At 33.3% G+C, this 22,227-nt stretch overlaps 1 protein-coding gene across 2 annotated transcripts in view; it reads right to left on the bottom strand.

Moving 5' to 3' along the window:
* The window catches only part of LOC138314122 (ATP-dependent translocase ABCB1-like), a 66,374-nt gene extending 45,034 nt beyond the window's left edge, over positions 1–21,340 (bottom strand). For both annotated transcript variants that reach the window (XM_069254300.1, XM_069254299.1), the window contains exons 1-4: positions 21,217–21,340; positions 19,456–19,540; positions 11,907–11,966; positions 6,720–6,776 (exon numbers count right to left, since the gene is read on the bottom strand). In XM_069254300.1, coding sequence (XP_069110401.1) covers positions 6,720–6,776; positions 11,907–11,966; positions 19,456–19,507 — 169 coding nt within the window. In that variant the 5' untranslated portion in view covers positions 19,508–19,540; positions 21,217–21,340. The remainder of the gene's footprint in view (positions 1–6,719; positions 6,777–11,906; positions 11,967–19,455; positions 19,541–21,216) is intronic.
* Between the last annotated feature and the right edge of the window lie 887 nt (positions 21,341–22,227).

The raw sequence follows: 22,227 nt of genomic DNA, 5'->3' as shown, positions 1-22,227 counted from the left end.
AATTAAATTTAGCACAAACTACTGCTGCACAAAGTGTCTTTATATAAAACTGAAACTTGAAAAGAATTTGTTTGCAGATTTGTAAGCTAACTAGACTATGGAATTTCCTATTTTAATTGGTGCTACTCAAGTTAAAATCAATGGGAACAAACACTATCATAGTCACATTGTGTACTTACAACAAAATCCTACATTTTAACTCAAACTTGTTTTATTTACTCAGAACAAACCTTCATCTTTCATATCATTAAACTCTATACATATTTGTTATATAGTCTCTCTCTGTAATAAAAATAAAATATGCACAAGTAAATCAGTTTTCAGCTGTCCTGTATTTTCTGGGGGTTTTTAAGTAACAATTACCCGGCATTTGATCTCATGACAAATAAGTCAAGAACATGTGATCATGACCAAAAAGTAAACGCAAACTTCCTCTGCAGTTTAATGGTGTTGTTAGTAAGTTTACATGTTTTTATTTAGTGCAGATCTTCATAGGTCCAATAAAACTACCAATATAATACACAACATATACATGTATACAAAACTACAAGATGAAATATGTAAGTATCATATTAACTGATACACCTTAAGTTGATACAAATATAAAGTCATATCTCTGGGTCTTCTCATATTCCTGAATTAAAGTAAATAATCTGTATTTCCGGCTTAGTGTGGTTGGCGTAAAGTGCAAAGAGCATGAAAAGCATAACCAAAATTAGACTGCTACCTGACCCTATGTTGTTGACAAGACTTTTCAGCAGCGTTCTTTATTATCTCCCCCTAGTTTGAAACTTAGGATAGAATCAGACATGTAGTTGTGACAAAAATAACCAAGCCAAATATAAGTGATTTTTTTCAATATTCTAGTGACTGGTGGCTAGTCTAAGCTGAAATAGCAGTTTAGGTTTTTTGTGTTTATATTACAAATCACATGAACACTTTGGCCTAAAAATTATGAATTATGTTGTCTCAAGTCTCTGACAATTACAGAAGGTATATTTAAAAGTATTATTTACATTTATAATAATCGTTAACGTTCCACCCATGATTAGGAATAATGCTTTTAATTAGTACAACATATAAGTCCATGCTGCATAACTGATTTCATGTACATATCAATTTAACAGTAAATTTTTAATTCACAATTATGATAATGAAGTAAACCAATTTTAAATAAATTCAGAATAAAATTTAAACACTGTATATTTCTACTATTCAAAAGCTAAACTAGTCAAACCTGTCTATAGAGGCCATCCAAGTGACCAAGAACAACTGTCAATGTTACAAAAGGTCTTTATATGTACATTGTGTAAATATATGCGCAGGCCAGATCGTGTTAAAACTGACCACTTGGGAACCAGTATTAAGATTAAGCAGCTTTATACAGAGGTGGTAGCTGTAAGGCAGGTTTGACTGTATTTAGATTTGTTTATACCCCATATTGGTCTTTTAATTTCAAACTATAAATTAAATCATAAAAGTATAAAGTTTCATTTGAAACCCCAGACATGATAGCACTGAGACTGTTAACTCAGACGAGGTAAAGCATATGATATCTGTATATTTACATATTAACAACACAATCACAAAATACAATGGAATCATTGTGTCTGGTTATTCAAATAGCAAGGAAAACATTTACCCATGAAGGTCAAGATCTGTGTCAGACTCGCACTTACATAATACGGTTTTCAGAAGAAATTATTTCCTTTAATTATGATGATGATGAGAAAAACACTTAAAGCTGTGTTGAATTAAATGATGTCCGTATTCACACAAAGTTATTTGGATTAAACCAGGTTCAAAGTTTTCATATTATTAGCTCAGCATTAAAGTCCCATTATGCTTTCACCAAACTTTGCTAAAATATACATTAACATCCCTTATGAAAGGTTCTTCATTTGGTTTCTTTCCAATGAAGATGATTAAGCAATAATCAATTAGTAAAGAATTCTTAAAATAGAACGGGTTGATTTGCATAGTTAAAAATACCTCGTGTATACGTATATGTTCGATACCCGGATATAGTAAACAAAACAAGCATGGCCGAGACAGAGGGCAGTTTTGAGGAAACGGTGAGCAATACAATGTTCTATAATTGTTTTAGTATATGATACATATCAGATTTCACAGATTATAAATGTGTCCTGTCAAAGGTTACACATAGTTTATATAAAGCTTAATACAAAATACGTATTAATCGAAAAATAGTTGATGTAAATAGTGAAAATGCATACATGGGGCACCATATGGGGTATTTTATCGTACAAATATAAACACGTGGGAGTGTCAATTTTGGTGATGATCGGTTGATTTTCTTTCCTCTCCCGTGTAATAATTTGAGATAAATACAGTATTAATCCAAACTTATATATAGATAAATAAATACCATGATGCTACTAATCTATTCATAATTTGAGAGTAAGGAGAGCACAGTATATCTAAATACGTAGAACATACGTAAAGAGGTGGACTAATAGCTTACAGTACTGTACTATATACATGTATTATAACTGCTTTCTATTTATTCTTTGGGTATTTTATAACGATATTCGTCTATGAAATATGTGATAGTACATGCATGTACATATAGATGAAAGATCACTGGAATCGACGCTAGTCGAGATACATTAATCTGTATGTTGAGGGGGGCTATATACCGATACCTGTCGAGATTTCATTTCTGTATAATTAACTGATTAAAAGTTTTTCGATTACGTTTCGTGTATTTAGAAAAAGATCATTATATACATCAAGTAGTGATTACCAGGTGCATGAGTCTTAATTATCGTATGGGCATTTTTAGCCCACCATCATCAGATGGTGGGCTATTAAAATCGCTTTTTGTCCGTGGTCCGCCGTCCGTCCGTCCGTCCGTCCGTCCGTCCGTCCGTCCGTTAACAATTCTTGTTATCGCTATTTCTCAGAAAGTACTGAAGGGATTTGTCTCAAAATTCATATGAAGGTTCCCCTAGGGCCCTAGTTGTGCATATTGCATTTTGGGACGGATCAGTCAACAAGATGGCTGCCAGGCAGCCGGATTTTGATAGTTAAAGTTTGTTATCGCTATTTCTCAGAAAGTATTGAATAGATCATTCTCAAATTTCACATGTAGGTTCCCCTAGGGCTCTTGATGTGCATATTGCGATTTGGGACCGATCATCAACAAGATGACCGCCAAGGAACCATCTTGGATTTTGATAGTTGAAGTTTGTTACTGCTATTTCTCAGAAAGTACTAAAGCGATCTGTCTCAAATTTTATGTGTAGTATATGTTTGAAAAAGTTTAAAAAGTAGAGAAAAGATCCATCTCTCCATTGTCAGACATAGATCATTCTTTGGTGGGTACCAAGATCCCTCTGGGATCTCTTGTTATATATAGGCCTACAATTTTATGTACACGGAGCGAATTAAACTAATCAAAGACTCGCATTTATATTAGTACAAACGTCAGTATTAGAGTTAACTAAGGGGATATAAATATTATCAGACTATTGGAGTTTCATCATTAAAAAGACACAACATATATTATTTTGACCCTTGATACTACCTGGTGGACTATCATTTGCCGTCGGTACGTAATTCTTACATGTAAGTAGTAAAAAGGAAAAGTGAATTGAAACTGAAATTTCTCTTATTTCACGAGTGTTCATTCCATTTTACGCTGAACGTGAATTATGTTTATTAGCATTCAGCCCATTTGTTTTCATAGGAAAAGTTCGATTTATGGAGCAAGTCTAAAAGTTTATGCGCTAAATAAAATATGTGAGAAAAAATAAGTTCGTGATGCCTGCTAGAACTTTATTACCAGTCTTATTTAAACGGATATTTTCCCCATTTTCTCTTCTTTTAATGAAGGACTGATCCAGGTTTTCTTTAGCTTTTTTGGTATACTTTTCCACCAGATCTTCTTCGCTTGATGAACTGTATAGAAATCATTAACGGACTGTTTTTATACTCCATTTTTTAATTAGTACTATTCAATCAAACCAAACTATTCTACATTTTGTACATGCATTCCTTTTTCTGTCCCGTGCATGCAATGAATTATGAGATAAAAATGAATCACATTGGCCTACATATGTGGTTCATGCACTGGTGTTTGGCTCTATAGACATTTTTCTCTCTTTATATATTGACACAGTATTACATATAGAAAAAAAGTCTATAGAGCCAAACACATGTGGTTCATATCTTTACATGTAGCATAAACATATATTATGTGTATATGTTTATGCATGTAGTAATTACCAAGTTCATAATAATGATCTTATGCTACAATGTGGATTGTACTCAGTTAGTAATATTCATGATCATGATATCTTGTCATTGATATATCCGATAATGCCGATATCGTCGTTGACCCTGTTGTCTCAAACACTGGTCTAAGTTTCATGTACATGTTCGCGATTGGTCTTCGATGGAGTAGAACATGTATGCTTTTCAGACTTCGTATGTATGTATACATCGCTGCATTATTATAAAAAGAAACAAAGTGTGATATCTATATAACAGGTAACGACATGGCGTGTTTGTGTTTACTTTCATTTGTTTACGAGTTTGGCGAGTCACCCCGTGGGAGGCCTCATCAGGTAACACAAACGTACTTGTGTTCGGTTTCGATGTACACAAACGTGTGTTCGGTTTCGATGTACATTTCAATAAAGCTAGATTAGACACTATAAGCATCTATAAATCTTTATTACAAAATACATAAGATCAGCAAATACCATTGTAATTATAATTTTGTTCCATTCAAGAACAAACACATTTTGAATAGTTTTAGCCTAGTTTTATATAGAAACTACATGTAAATACATGCATGTACAACATGTATTTGTAGGTCCACGCGTTGCGTGGGATCATAACGTGCAGTCGATCACGATCGAGCAATGCAACTTGAACGCTAAATTATCGTTGTTTGAAGGAACGTTCTCGTGGTGAAGAACGGAGCCATGTGTGTTCGCTGACACGTATTTGGCGAGTCTTCAGTGCGTTCGCCATGCACGATGTTGGAGTTTGTTAGGGAAATTCCACTTTTTTGTGCCTACGCATGCGTACTAGATTGTTTTGGCTCTGGGGCGGAACTACGGATTTCCCCCTCTCCGAAGAGGGGTTTTCTATTGTTTTTTAAAAACATGGAAATGTTGGGCATTTTTTATTAGCGGATATTTTCATAAGGATATATGCTCTACTATTCAGCAAAGTTTGGTACTTTATGACGATATTTTTTTCACCTCAAAACATAATGGGGCTTTAATTAACACTTTTATATTGATCACGTTTAGGTCATGACCTTACACTGGAGGCAGAGGCCAAAAGGTCACATGGAATAATGACCTCAGAATGAGTTACATAAGCCAATAAAATGTCTAAAGCAGGTTAGGATATAAGTGTAGCTACTTCTAAAACCATGCAACTGGAAAAAGGAAGGTAACTGAAAAACAAATGAACAAAAACACTACAATTAGCGAGAAAAGCAGAAGGAAATAAATGTTAAATAAATGTAATAGCCAATACAAACAGACAATGCAAATACATGTATATTTAAATTGATTGTTACAACATATACTGATTCATAAATATCATTATTAATTTACATGATCTAAACACAATTAATAGAATAATGGATTAGCCCAGATATGTGTATTTTATATTACTTTGTTAATTTCATACATTTTAGATTAATCTAGTACGTGTTATGTGATGTACATCAAATTTGCTAGCCAAAGGTATATTCAGTATGATACTCTCCCTGAAACCCTTGGCGGATCTCATGTCAAAAGTGAAGTTACCGCACTGCGCCACCTGCTGGATCGATCACCACTGTTGCGCCACTTCCATTTCCGTAATAAGCAACCAATGGAAAAGCTTGAATCAGTGATCAATGTTTGTGAGTTATTTGTTCAGACACCAATTTTTTTGTTTCATGCTTCAGAGGCCAATGTTATCAGGAGATCTAAGTCTATCTTTGCATAATTATTTTGATTTTGTGAAACAGAATTAACCAATTGACGAAATAGTAAATATGACTTGACTGGAAGCTGTTGTTGATAGATATGGCCAATCTAATTAAAATTAGACTTGTAATTCTGCTCCACTACGATACTCTACTTTACGCTCCAATACAAGATCTAACGATGCCCCGTTCGAGGTCACCTCACCATGACCTCTGGCCTAGAATAGGAACATCTCGGGATGTATTATTATCATTTTACACTTACGAATGAATCAACCACACAGAAGATTCTGTAGGCGACACGCTGATTGGCTAACCATAGGGGTCATGCTGAGGTGACCTCTGAACGGGGCTCTGTCAGATCTTGTATTGGAGCGTAACATAGAGTATCGTAGTGGAACGGAATTACAAGTCTAATTTTAATTAGATGATAGATATGGCATACCTCAATAGTCACTGCCATCACTGTTGTTCAACATTTTTATTGGTCAGCTGAACCTAGCCGCATCCAATCAGAATTTGAAAGCAGGAACTTCATTTTTGACAGGACATCCACCAAGGGTTTTGGGGAGAATATCGTACTGAATATACCCTTGGCTAGTGAAGTCGGTGATGTATACACTTTAACTTTCAGAAGAATGTGCAGCTGCACATCTAACACATAAATACGGTTTATAGAAACAGACGACTTGATCAATCAATTAGGGTTATTATCATACCCTCAGTCTTTACTAGAGGTGACAATGCTAGATCAACATACCAAGTCTATTGAGTTTCTGGACAGAAAATATTGATCCATATACACCAGCGACTTTATCTGTGGATAGCTAATAATTGCTTTAAGTTTGATAAGGAAACAATCATGGAGGATATCTACAATAAAATGTCATATTTTATCACATGACGACATTTTTATTTGTCGCTGTGCTTGTATAACACTGTGACACACAAATAGAAGGAGTTGCAATATTAGCTTTAAAACATGCCCAACAGTAGAACCTACCTTTGTGTCCTACTTTACCATTGGCTGATGAAGGAGCTGTAATCAAAGCCATATATGGACCTGACGTATTGATTAACACTCCTAGACAAATTTTTACCCATGTCTCACAATCAATTCATACATAGCAGGTTATACAAATAGTTGGTTCACATTTTTATTGCATACATGTATAATAAGTATTTACTTCTACCAAAATATCCCAACTATCATTTAATTGGTTAGTGAAACAAATGATATATTTCTAACTTTTTTATAATATTTTACCTATCAGTTCATTGATTTCTTGATGAAATATTCCAATTTACAGGTATGTATACACATATGCAAACTTTTCAAAGTCGTATCCCTGAACAAGATACATCTGGAGTTTTTATGGCAGATAATTGATACTGTAAGCAAACTAAACAAGGAGAATGTTCTCCAGGGTGCAAGACTAGAAATTTCCTCTCATATATACCTACAGTGGTAATACTGGTTTACCTCGACATGCACTCATAACATCTGACACTGTACAGTACATATATTACATAGCTTCACCAATGCATTACAACAAATTTACTGTTTTCTCAATGAATAGTAATGTTATTTTCAGAACTTTGCATGCTTTACTGTACAATGGAATTGTTTTGAAAATATCACACAAAGGACTAGGTATGGTAAGGGTATATTTTGGCCCCCAAATCCGCTATTTTTCAAAGCTTGTTATTTTAAGATGTTAATCTTGCATTTCAAATATTAACTACATACTTGACATATTTCATAGTGCTATAAGGTAATATAGCAGTTCTAGTTGCCATGGCAACCATTTTTATTATACATAAATTATGCAAAATGTGAAAATTTCATCAAAATTGACCCTTTTTGTGCAGTTTTTCATCTAGTTAACATAGAGCGCATTCTAGAACAAACTTTATATTTCTCAAAATGATGTATTCTTCGTGTCTGCTAATTCACTTAAAATATAAAGTGTGTTCTAGGTTGCGCTCTATTGATTTTAAAGGAAAAACTATCAAAAATATGCCAAAATTGACCAAATTTTCAAATTTGCATAATTTATGCAAAGTTACCATGGTTATATAGCAAAAACATACTTTCTGTCAACAAAAATATCATTAAGTTTTTATCAGGGTCATATTCAATATTTCAAACGCAGCAAATTAATTTCTAAATACTTTATTTGAAATTTAATAGATTTAGGGGCCAAAAAGAGCCATTATCATATCTAGTCCTTTGATGTATGGAGAATTGACTTTCAGTTTTTCTTCAAACTTATTTCTCAAAATGGCGGGCAAACATAATTTTAAAATTGTACCAAAACATTGAGGTATCAGAAAAAATAAAAATCTTTCATATGCGGATATGAAGGATAGGGATATTCTACCCTTGGGATCACAAAATGTTGTAAAACCATTGGTAAGCCTCTGGTTTTACCAAATACTTTAAATTTGTGACCCTCAGGTAGAATATCTCTCTCCTTCATATCCACATTTTAAGGTCTTATATGGAGAAAGAGTCCAGTTATCTCCCCTGAATTATCTCCCCTTATAGAAATTCATTCAGAACACTTCAGATACCTTAAGCCCAACTTGATTAAACTTCTAGAACCTTCTGATCACCTAATTTGTAGCTTTTCTGCTTCTGGAAGCATCTTACGTCTAGCTAGGAGTTGGAAGATCCGGAAAGACTTTTATTCTCTAGCAATAAGCTTAAGAACTATGCACAAATTGAGTGAGCTTCTGATTTATAATTTTAAAACTGTATATGACCAAATACGTCATTACAATTAAAATTGCAAGAAAGAAATTTTCTTCTAGTAATGAAATTTGATTTGTCCCTTATCAACAAAATGGTGCTTAGTAGAATTTCTCCCAGCAAATTAGTGTTAATAATTATGCACGGTGACAATATTCATATCCTGTTTGTTCTGTGTTAGTTCTGACATGCAGTTATCAGACAAGTAATTATAACAAATACAGTAAATTAAAACACATTCTGCTACAGGTTTTCAAGCAAAATAAATGAAAAATCTGAAATTGTAATCAGCTTTTCAAATACTTCAATGCAGTCTTGTTTCATTGGAAATGATATATCATTATGAGGTCAAGCATCAATAAAAAGAAATCAAAACAAGAGGCCCATGGGCCTTAACGGTCACCTGAGTTAGAATATATAATGAAACAAATTAAAGACATATAAACACTATATGCTGGTCCTTGAAGTTGGTCAGTGATTTATAAATTTCACTTTTTAGACTATGAAGAGTATTTGCTTCCATCAAACCTGTGAACTTAGAGGTATTTTTTGAAATTTTAATAATTTTGACCCTTTTTGGTCCTGCCCCTCTGGTCCCCCAAGGGGTCCTCGAGGACGGATATGAATGTTAAAATGCTATATCTTAGGCTAATAATTCTTATCAAGTTTGACTAATTTCCTACGAAAATTGGGCAATAATGTTCACAAATATGTTTTTCCTATATAAACTAAAGTAAACTTGACCCCTCCCCGGAGGGTAACGTGAGACCCCAAGGTCATATAATTCAAAATTTTTATAAAACACCTTAAGACCTTTCCATCTATAATTATTTGATTCCACTATATCCAGAATTTTAGAAGATTTTTGAAGTTTTAGCCTATTTGACCCTTTTTTTGCCCCGCCCTCTGCCCCCAGGGGATCGGCCAGGACCAATGTGGATATGATATTAAAATGCTATCTCAGGCTAATAATTCTAACCAAGTTTGACTCATTTCCTATGAAAATTGAGCAAAAAATGCTCATTAATGTGTTTTTCCTATATAAACTATAGTAAACTTGACCCCCTCCCCAAGGGGAAACGCGAGACCCTAGGGTCATATAATTCACAATTTTTGTAAAGGACCTTAAGACCTTTCTATTTATGAAAAGTATTTGATTCTACCATTTCCAGAATTTCAGAAGAAGATTTTTGAAGTTTTAGCCTATTTGACCCTTTTTTTTAGCCCCACCCCTCTGCCCCCAGGGGGTCGGCCAGGACCAATGTGGATATGATATTAAAATGCTATCTCAGGCTAATAATTCTAACCAAGTTTGACTCGTTTCCAATGAAAATTGAGCAAAAAATGCTCATTAATGTGCTTTTCCTATATAAACTATAGTAAACTTGACCCCCTCCCCAGGGGGAAACGCGAGACCCTAGGGTCATATAATTCACAATTTTTGTAAAGGACCTTAAGACCTTTCTATTTATGAAAAGTATTTGATTCTACCATTTCCAGAATTTCAGAAGAAGATTTTTGAAGTTTTAGCCTATTTGACCCTTTTTTAGCCCCACCCCTCTGCCCCTATGGGGTCGACCAGGACCAATGTGGATATGATATGCTGTCTCAGGCTAATAATTCTAACCAAGTTTGAGTCGTTCCCAATGAAAATTGAGCAAAACATGCTCATAAATGTGTTTTCCCTATATAAACTATAGTAAACTTGACCCCCTCCCCAGGGGGAAACGCGAGACCCCAGGATCATATAATTCACAATTTTTGTAAAGGACCTTAAGACCTTTCTATTTATGAAAAGTATTTGATTCTACCATTTCCAGAATTTCAGAAGAAGATTTTTGAAGTTTTAGCCTATTTGACCCCTTTTGACCCCGCCCCTAAAGTCCCTAGGGGTCAGTCATAGAAAATTTGTTAATAGGATTAAATGGCCATCTCATACTGATAATTCTGACAACATTTGACTCATTTCCTATTACAAATGACCAAATAATCCGCAAAAATGTGTTTTCCCAATATAAACTATAGTAAACTTAACCCCCTCCCCAGGGGGAAACTAGAGACCTCAGGGTCATATAATTCACAATTTTTGTAAAGGACCTTAAGACCTTTCTATCTATGAAAAGTATTTGATTCTACCATTTCCAGAATTTCAGAAGATTTTTGAAGTTTTAGCCTATTTGACCCTTTTGACCCCGCCCCTAAAGTCCCTGGGGGTCAGTCATAGAAAATTTGTTAATAGGATTAAATGGCCATCTCATACTGATAATTCTGACAACATTTGACTCATTTCCTATTACAAATGACCAAATAATCCGCAAAAATGTGTTTTCCCAATATAAACTATAGTAAACTTAACCCCCTCCCCAGGGGGAAACTAGAGACCCCAGGGTCATATAATTCACAATTTTTGTAAAGGACCTTAAGACCTTTCTATCTATGAAGAGTATTTGATTCTACCACATCTGTGAGTAGAGAAGAAGATTTTTGAAATTTTACTCAATTTTACCCCTTTTGGCCCCTCCCACAGCCCCCTGGGGGACGGGGACCATATAATTCACAATTTAGATTGGCCTTATGCCTAAGAAGGTTTGTGCAAAATTTCATTGAAATTGCTTCAGCAGTTTTGGAGAAGAAGTCGAAAATGTAAATTGTTTACGGACATACGACGGACGACGCACGACGACGGACAAAAGGCGATTAGAATAGGTCACTTGAGACTTCGTCTCAGGTGACCTAAAAACTTGCATTCATTAACTAAATCAAAATAACAGCAGTTTTTTCATATTGATGTTTCAGAATTTATTATAATTTAATATAATTTGTTATAAAATTATGCTTGTTCACAGATCACACAAGTAAAACTAATTTTTCATCTTGCAGCAGAAACATAAATAATAATGTTATGATATTACAACTGCAGTATAAGTTGTGCTGATTACATTTTCAATTAAAGGTGGCAGCTATGTAACTTGCTTGACATGTGTAAAAATACATTTTAATAGAGCTATAAAAAATCACTCTAGGTACCAAATTGAAAGAAATAATTACCAGGAATCTTCAACAGATATACTGGTAGCTATTCTTCCAAAAGCAGACAATTGGATTCAGAAATTCCTTTTTAGTATTGTATATTTATATCAGAAGAAAATAATATAAAAACTGAAGAAAAAAAAACCCACGAAGTATACTTACCACTGTTGTCTATTTTCGGCTGGCCGTTTGAGTTGGGCCCCGAAGCATGATTATTGGCAGCTAAAATGAAGCAGAAAACAAAACAAAAACATAACCAACATGCAAGATCATGCAAATCCTTAAGCACACATTTATAACACCAGCATCATCAATACAATACTTGTAATTTACATACACAATATCATCTAGTAAGTGGCAGCAATTAATACCAACACCAACAATGTACCACCAATTTACTCATGCTTCCCCTATCAGTGATAATAAAGCAGCCAGCTGTTTGAATATCATAATAAAAGATGCCCCAAAGATAATAGGTATCAAATATGGATCATTTCTACAGAGGTGCCTCAATAATACCGACACAAGTAGTCTAGAAAACTCACAATCCAGATGGAATTACCAGGTAATGGATTTTATTTTTGACTTATATTTAGTCAATGGAATCTGACAGTCCAAAAAATTCCCAATCCGGACAGTTTTGGCTCGAGGCAAAGATACCAGCTTGTATTTAAAGTGTTCTTGCAGATTATCAAAGGTCTACAGTAGTGCAATTTGTATAAAAAGCAAAGTTAATCAGCGATGAACGAAAAATATGGGCAACCCATTAACAGGTTATATTCATATCACATATACCACATCACTAAGCTGATTTATAAACGTAATATTGGTCTAAAGACATAACCTGAGGGAGGTGCACTGAACATTACCAAATAAATGACACAATTTGCACCTTCTAAACCAGTCCTCTGGTCAATAATACAGAACATCACTAATTCTGACAAAACCCCTTGAATATTTTGATAGAATATCACGTCTATTATTTCTATAATGCTAGATTTCGCTTATCTCCCTTAAATTTGAAACATGGTAACTGATAGTTTTAATATATCCTAGTTTCAGATGAATAGTAAATAAGTTTATTAGTAAACTTAAATCTTTAATGAGTTATTAGGATGTATGACAAAGAAAAAGTGGTGACAGCTATCATATATATGAATCATATATCGGTGTAATAATTTCAGTTTTATGTTGGATCCGATTTTGATGTTATATAATGTATAATGCTCATATTTTCAAACTTAAGTTTGCACTCTAGCAACCATCTGTTTAAAGTAGCTAGGAAATAACCACTTGGCTTTGATCTTACATTCATTTTACACCAAAATATGTAGTGTACATGTAGTCTGATGTATACATGAGGATGTCAGAAACAATTGCTATTATTACACGACATCAGAACAACGAAATAGAATATAAGCTTTGAGCTCTTTACTATACAATCTTCTAAATAATGCAAATACTCTAGAGACTCAGTTATAAATACATGTATGTATATATATAATTGTCGTGCTGTTAACAGATTAAGCCGTACTTGTTGTTGGTGGAGTAAAGCCAGTGGTCAGAGGTATAATATATGGTATAGCACCATACACCAATACCTGGCAGGTGACCCATTCTCTGATCTGTTCACATGTTTTCAGAATACATATATATAATGACTGTGCCCTAAACACTCTTTTCTGTTCTATTGAACTTACTGTCAATATAAAACGAGGAGAGTATGGGAATGTGTACATAATATCAATATAATGTACCATGCTCTTTAAGTGGTTTTAAAGGTTGCCTTCAAATTCTCTTATACAACCAAATAAATTATTATACTTTGAAAGAGTTCTAGACCTAGATTTTTGGTCTGACCATGCATGGTCACTAAAAATCAGTGGATGATATTGTTGATAGAGTATGGTAAGTTGGCCTATAGATATAGTAGATATCATAACCTACAAACAGATAGCCAGCTTAACCCATATATTCGAGACCTCACAATATTTAACCTCTGGATCTGAATAATTCAGGCCACTTGAGGTATCCTTAATCCACCTCTGGTCAGTGTGATCAGTGCCACAGTTAATTTGTTGTTTTACTCTGTGAACTCCAGTCTTTCCCAAAAACCATAGCTCAAAATATGCAGTGAAAATTAAAGGCATTTCCAAACGACAAATCTAATTTCTATATTGTATTCATTTTAACATTATTGTACCCATTGTTTTAAAATTATGATGAATGTCGTGCCCACAAAAGGTAATTGTGAAATAGACCAAGGGCACATACACATAGCCAAAAGACAGCTAGGTAAAAACAATATAGTGATCGTGTTGGATGGTGTAACAAGACGTTACACGAAAGACAAAAGTAAATACTGTAGAAAGTAGATACAACAGCTCTAATCTCAAGTATCTAATAATATATCAGGCTAAAGACATGTCATAAATAACTGATTAGCTGCAGACAAGAATTGACTCGCACAAACTTTAATACATAAATGATTTGTGATATCACAAGGAGCCAGCGAATCAACACAATATAAAACTAGTTTTTGTTAGGTCACAATCCTACTATGTAATCCTGAACACCTGATCATGACGTAACGAGACAACTGTATTTATTTGAAACTCACATGATCATGACGTAACTAGACAACTGTACTTATTTGAAACTCACCTGATCATGACGTAACGAGACAACTGTACTCCTTTGAACCTACAGACGTAACTAGTCCATTTATTGCGAAATTTGTGTGATATTTTTGACATTTAATCAATAACAAAATCCCATATATCAATCAAAGTGTTCATAGCTCCCCAGGGCTCCGATTAATTTGTATTATTTCTTTATCTAAACTCCATCTTTAACATTTATAATAATATGACACAAAGTACATTTCTTGCCGAAATTGTCAAAGTTTAAATACGTTGATAATTTATTGGGTGATGATTGAGCTACATCAAGGCTTAACCCACCCTTAATTTGGTTCACATAGGTACACAAATTCTTGAGTAACTACAAAAGACACCATAAAGTTGATAATTATAAATATGTGGAATTTGAAAAGGAAGTTTAAGGAAGCTACTAGCTGACAACAGATAAACAATGTCAACATTAATCTCCATTTATCAAACTCACACATATACACTTCTTGAATTTAACAAGGAGATTATCACCAAGGTCTGGCATTTCTCATGAGAAAATGGAGATTTCCTTAATATATATATAGATATAAATTTTCAACTGTTGGATGAGTATAAGAAATGGACTCTCGACATTGCCTGTCTTGTAATTTTCAGTGTTCTGTATGTGTATATAACATGATGTACGATAGTTCCTGTTTACTTCCACTCAGAGTACCCTGGTATGTTTTATTTTTAATTTCTTCCCCTTTCTTGTCTTTCTTTATCTGTAACAGACAATCTTTCATTTTAGAATTTAAATCAAACTTATATAGGTATCTAAATGATGAAATAACCGAAGGAGACTACATATACCAGTTATGTTTTTGTTGACATCAAATCTGACATGACATATAAATTGATAAGACCTGCATACATACTAATGAGTAGTTGAGTACAGCCATATAAAGGCCAGGGGACTGGATATTATGTGACATCATCACTTCACACTAGGGCATTTAATATAATTATAGACATGCTGCATATCAGCTACTACCAGTAGTTTATTGTCAGATTGCCAATGTAATTTTTTTTATTCCCAAGGTATCCTGACAGGAGAGAATCATATGACTGCTTTGATTTGTCTTATGAAATCTTTCAGTCGTGTGTACATTCTGACACTGCACCTCGAGCTCAGGTAAGGAACCTGCATCCATCCTACCTCCATCAGATAATAGGCATAAATATAACAGCTTCTTTTTTGTGTTTTTATTTTTTTTACTGTAGTTATGATATTACAAATTAGACCTTTTAACTGATATAGCTATAATTTTGAATTTTTTTTATTGGATCCCATGTTATTCAGTGTTAAAATAAAAGTCAATAACTACAGGACAGAATAATTTACAGAACCATTGAGTTGTGGGGCTGAGAATGTCAAGCCCCGCTGTGTTTACCCAGTGTATTTACAGTATGGCATGATTTTTCTACAGAGCTGGTGAATTTCAAGTAGGCCTATAACTACATATTCCGCATTTCATGAATAGAGTATGTGGGGCCAGGCCATCTGATATCATTCTATCTCTGATTACATTACATACACTCCTTGGCCTGAAAATAGTGTTAAAGTTGATGTTTTTATCAATCTCATTGCACAGATTTTCTCGATTCACATATAATCTACAGCTTTTAATTATTCAAGATTCAAGTAGCTATTGTATTTCCATGTTTATGGGAGAAAATTAGATGTTTGAAACATTTCAAACCCTCCTTTTCATATTCAAGTCTATACATAATATTAATTAACTTTTAAATGTTAAAGTTCCCCACTAAAATGATAATCAAATGCTACAATCAAACAATGTCTTCCATGACAAAATGGCTATATCACATTACTTGTATACATGTACCAGGTACACTTATCATTATACCAAATATGGCGATACACACGTCCAATACACATGACGTCGACTCTGGTGACATGATATTGCAATCCATAAAAGGACATGTTCACCAGTCACAAATCGTCTTGTTATACCAGGTAATTGCACAATATACACAGTACACCTGACAGATTTACGCTTTGTTTAAACTAAATTTTTATGATAGCAAAATGATGACAATTTAACTGTACCGGTGGTCTAGTACTTATAACATATTCACTACATCTTCTACGGCTGATGGAGCACCATGCCAGTTAACAGACAAGACTGATCTCATGTCCTAGTCTATGCTCAGAGTAACTGAATTAAAAGGGCATATGACACCTGGGAGCATCATTATTTCTGATGAAATTTTTACGAAGGGAGAGGTTTGTTGGGGTTTTCCGTCCATTAAATCTTTCTGTATAACAAAAGCTGAAATTCTGGATCATTATTTACTCCAAACAGTTATTGTAAAAAGACACGGTGAAGTTCTGGGTCACAGATTTTGTCCAAAAATTAATGATGTGTGAAGGTTCAGGGTTTTCTCGGTCATTGACATGAGTATTCCTTATAAAGCTATAAAGATACAATTGTACAATTAATATCACGTCACAAAAGGGGCAGGCACACGCCCGTGCCACACCTTACCAACTCAGCCTAGCTGGTACACTGCTATGAACTGATATAACAGATTAACTTAAATTATGATTAACAAAATAAAGACAGTTTTTTTTTATATAAATTGCAATGATAATTAATGATGTTGATTCATGGTTTTTTTTTTATAGATAATTACAAATAATGGCTTTCATCATCTGCCTATATCATACTTCTACAACTTGATAAATTCAATTGAAAGTAAAATTTTAAATTCAAAATACCTGTCGTTTGTGTGGGACTAGCTAATTTACGTATCTCCAGTGGTGATGGAACGTATAACTATTTTTAATCTTCCTTCTAAAATGACGTTAGCTGTAGATATCATCTTTTAATGTCATTCCATCACCAATATATAGTCCCACACAAATGTTATCGGGTATCACATGGTACGTGAATTATTACAATTAGCGCCCCTCCTATTTAACATGCCATTCCATGGATTTAACGATGTTTTACAACATGTGATGCCTCTAAAATCAGCATAGCATCCCATATCATAAGAACTTGAAAGTCTTTTTACATTTGAAGCACAACATAATAATGTTTCTCAAAGGATAAAAGACATACATGTTTACTATAACAGATTAATGTACCAGGACTCCAGGAGTACAGAAAGATTTAATATATGACTGACTTTTTTTGTCCACAACTTAAATTTGGTTAATAAGCTTCCCCTTTCAGTTCATTACAATTATTTAAGGGTTCTGGGTGCTAATTATGGCAAATATAGTACAGTTGAAATAAGTTCATATTTTTGATAAGTTTTACTGTTTAAATGCCATTTATAAAAGACAATCATAGCTTTAATAAAGAAAGTGAAATTTACAAAAATGGTTTTATTGATCAAAATCAATTGAAATTGTCTAACAATTAGCACTTTTTACTGACATTTCATAAATTGTGACAATTAAAAATTCTAAAAGTCAACCAATTTGATTTTTTCAATAACCATCATCATTATACATTTACACTGTAAGCAACATGTGATTTTTAATTGTCATTTTGTATACCAACATCAAGCCCAAAATGATAACTACAGTAACAAAATGATGATTACAATTATTTACATAAAACAATCACAACACCTAATTACAAAAGCTAATGTATAGACAATAAAAATCACAACAACATCCATGTTCATCAATAATGCAAATAGAACCTGTATGGGTATAAACAATGAGCTATCATATTCATGAAGACATCGGTTCAACTGTTTTAGTTTATAAACAAGTTTATTTTGACTTCTTATCGCAAAGGTTTTATGAAAATGTGATTTTTTTTATATAAAAAACATGTATTGGTGACCATTGATATATTGAGAAGTTTAAATATTTTTAAGTCTCCTAAAAAATACATGTAATCTAATATAAGATCAGTTCAAGATAGACTAATATTCTCATTGTTACATATCTTTTTAGATACTCTTTTCCATAGATGCATATGTTAAATTGGCAAGATTCACAATTCAAAATATGTGCAAGTCTGCAAGATAGAATGTATTCTCAAATAAGTTTAACCAACCAAAAGATGAAATAAAAGTTTTATGCATTAATATCATGATTAACAGATCTAGGAAAAGAAAGAATAAAAAAAGAGAGAATTCTTAAGAGTGAAACAGCGAGAAACAATACAATCCATCAAGTACACAAGTACAGGTAGAACCTGTAAGTTTCCACATACAAAGCTAATATAATTACCCACAAAACAACAAAAGGTGATCAGCGAGATGAAATGTAGAAATAGTCAAATGGACAAATTCATATTAATAAAAGTGATGATAATTATGAAAGATATGTTCTGTATGGAAATTATCAAATTCCTGAAAATAAATATAATTAATGTGTACCTGGGTAAAAACAAGTAATCAATATATAATTAGATTTGTAAACTCATTGTCTTTAAATAGGTAGAATGGTTATCTAAAGAATTAACCTCAAATGTGAATGCTTAAATGATCAACTGAATGAAGTACATACCTTGTCTCTATAAAGACAAAACTATATTATTTCTAAATTATAACCCTCAATTGATTTAAAAATTTGAAGGTTCCGATGATCTTTATCCATCATACCATTGTTCATGTTAGCTACATGTTTGCATGCAAGCTTTCACCCCTCTCTAAATCAGTACCAGGCATGGGCACAATTACTTAAAAATGTAATTAATTAATAATCGATTACTTGGGAGAAAATGCTGTAATCGATTAATAATCGATTACAGGTACCATTGACCTGTTTATCTTCTATCACAATATTTTCAATTTTTCCTTTTTACGATTTGATAGCATCCCAAGACCAGTTATATAAAATAGTTTCATTGGATTTACATAACAAGTAGATACATTTGTATTTTAAATTTTTACTGTAATCGATTACGATTACAAGTAATCGAAATAGTCTTTGATTACTGTCGATTACTTGAGAAAATGTAATTAATTACAATTGATTACGATTACATGATTACGATTACCCCATGCCTGATCAGTACTGAAGCATACAGATGTATTAAATTACCAACCTGATCCTTCGGCACTGGTGGGCGTATAGCCCATCAATTTGGGCTCTGGCATCCCAAAATATTATAGTGGCAACTGAGATTCTATCTGAAATCAAAACAGAACTTTTACGGCAAAATATCTGCATTTAAGTTAGACTAGCTAAAATCAAGTTATATATATATATATATCAAATATATTATTTGTAAATCTTCTGAAAATCAAGCAAAATTCAAAGAAAGATTGATCTATAACAATCAAGCTTCATAATTTTCATATCGATCATGCAGTACACAATCACAACTAGGCCATCAAAAATATACATTATTAAAGTTCTGTCAATCAAAGGAGCTGTTTCCAGAAAAATCTTGACTCCGTGAATAAAAATACTTCTAAGAAAAAAAGACTTACATAGTAATATTTTCATATATTTATATATCAGTTACCTTTATTACATAATTTTTACAAACAACCATGCATGTTATTATAAATATGGGTTAGATCACAGGGGCCCGTTACTACTGTTTATATTATAATATATATTTTCAGTCACTGGGTACGTTATATGGGATATAACGTACCCAGTGACTGAAAATATATATTATAATATAAACAGTAGTAACGGGCCCCTGTGGTTAGATTGGATGTAACGTTAGCTACAGTAGCTATATAAGAAGAATTTTAATTGAAAGGATTCCTTAAATTTAAGGAATATTCATGAAACTGGGTCCTGGTTTAATAGGTTATATTCAAATAACAACAAAATCTTAACACAATTTCCCCAATCAATTCATATTTCATCAGCCACCAATGAAGTTTCATTCTAAAATAATTAATTTTTCTTTGTTTTCATACCAAATCTGGCTTTCTGATTGGCCAATATTTTTTTTGCATACCACTATGAAAAAAAAAATCCGAGAATGGCGCGAAACCCCGACGTTAACGTGACGTCACAATAGAGACATTGACTTTGCGTATTGATTCGGAAAAAAGAATCCCTTGAAAAACCACTATAATGTTACATTTAAACATACTTCATTTTATCAAATAGAGTATAAAAATTAATTATAAGTATTGATGTCACTATTTTTTAATTTTATCGGGTTATGAAAAAAAAATTGTTTGCAAACTTTTGTGAGAATCCGCTACGCGGATTCACACAGTTTGCAAACAATTTTTTTTTCATACCCCGATAAAATTAAAAAATAGTGACATCAATGCTTAAATGCCCGCCAACATTACAGACGTCACTTCACAGAGGCTGTCACTGGCCGGTTTTGTCATGGATATAAATAGAACGATTAGCAAGCATGCAAACCATGCACACTACACCTATCCTTAATTCTACATAGATTATACCAGAATACAGGTCATTTTTAAAGTGAAAACCAATCCAATTTCACGACCCAGTAGGCTAGTTTATAAGTTACCTGAGCCCAGTAGCAGTAGTCAGTACCGGGTATATCGTAATATTGTTTACAAAGACACGCTTCTTCGAAAACTGGTTCACTGTAACACGCTGATATTGCAACAACAGTCAACAATCATATGGGAATAAACCGAATATATTGAATAAGACGTGTTTAAAGCACATGTGGTCCCTCATTTCAATCACATTGACAAACTGACCAATATCCGCTGTCTGGTCCAGTGCTTGGTCACTACGATACAAATCAGAAATGTAAAGCTATGAAAGAAACATTTTTATATAAAATTCATTGCATGACAAGTACAGTAGCTGACTAACAAACACATTTAGTCGATGAAATAAAAATGTTTCTTACCGTTGTATGAGATTCTTATTCTGTCAAACGTTACACATTTGCGCCCAGGTAAATTCCTCTGATCCTGGCAGATCTAGAGCTACCCTGTGATGTCACTTCCGATATTTATAGAGTATTATCCGAGAGGCCCACGAAGGGGACCGTCCTAGATAATGACCCATTGAAAATGCGTCAAATTAGTCAGGGGCAAGTTAATAAATTTTATGTATTACTGCATAATCAGACAAAATAACTCATCGCTTTATATTTTTGTTGTGTCTGGTGCATTTTGATATATACTTAACTGAAATGTCGCGGGAAATTATATAAGAAAAATGAATAAACCACGCGCTATGTAGTAGCTTTATTCTATACGCAAATAATACCAGAAGCAACTGGAAAATCTTTACATATATCAATCTAGTCCGCTAAACCCGCATATATCATTAGGCTTTTTAATTTTTTCATATGCCGCTGAAGTAGCATGCATAGGCCAAATCTGTCTTACGATTTCACATTTTTAAAAGGTTCTACGAGCTGACTATATATTAGGCCAAAAAATGTAAAGCCTAATCATATGGGCAGGTTTAGCGGACTAATATCAATCATTCCGAAAAAATAGGTAATCAATTTACGATCGGCAGCCTATATCCCTGTATGTGATTAGATGCTTTTTCTCGATATATTCAATTCAATTCAACTTTATTGCTTCCTTACATCCATAAAAAAGGATCGACAGCAAAGCATACATGTTCATAACACACAGTAGATCAAAACAAAAACTTAAACATTTATCAAGCAAGCTTTCCTCAGTTCAAATGACTCATTAACAAAGAGGCCTAAATCCTGCAGAAATTTTACAAGAGTCGTGTCAAATTTTCAAAATCTGTTAAACGGTGGTTAATTACATCTTTATGACTATTAAAGGAAATTGTTCTCACTGTAGAGTTGGTTTCATCCTCAATTTCTTTACAAAATTTGCATAACCGCAGAGAACGGGGAATCTTTTTTACCCTTCAGCCTCGATTTCTA

The sequence above is a fragment of the Argopecten irradians genome, chromosome 2, assembly GCF_041381155.1.
Source record: "Argopecten irradians isolate NY chromosome 2, Ai_NY, whole genome shotgun sequence".
Classification (NCBI taxonomy): Eukaryota; Metazoa; Mollusca; class Bivalvia; order Pectinida; family Pectinidae; genus Argopecten; species Argopecten irradians.
This window is presented reverse-complemented; position numbering and strand designations above follow the sequence as displayed.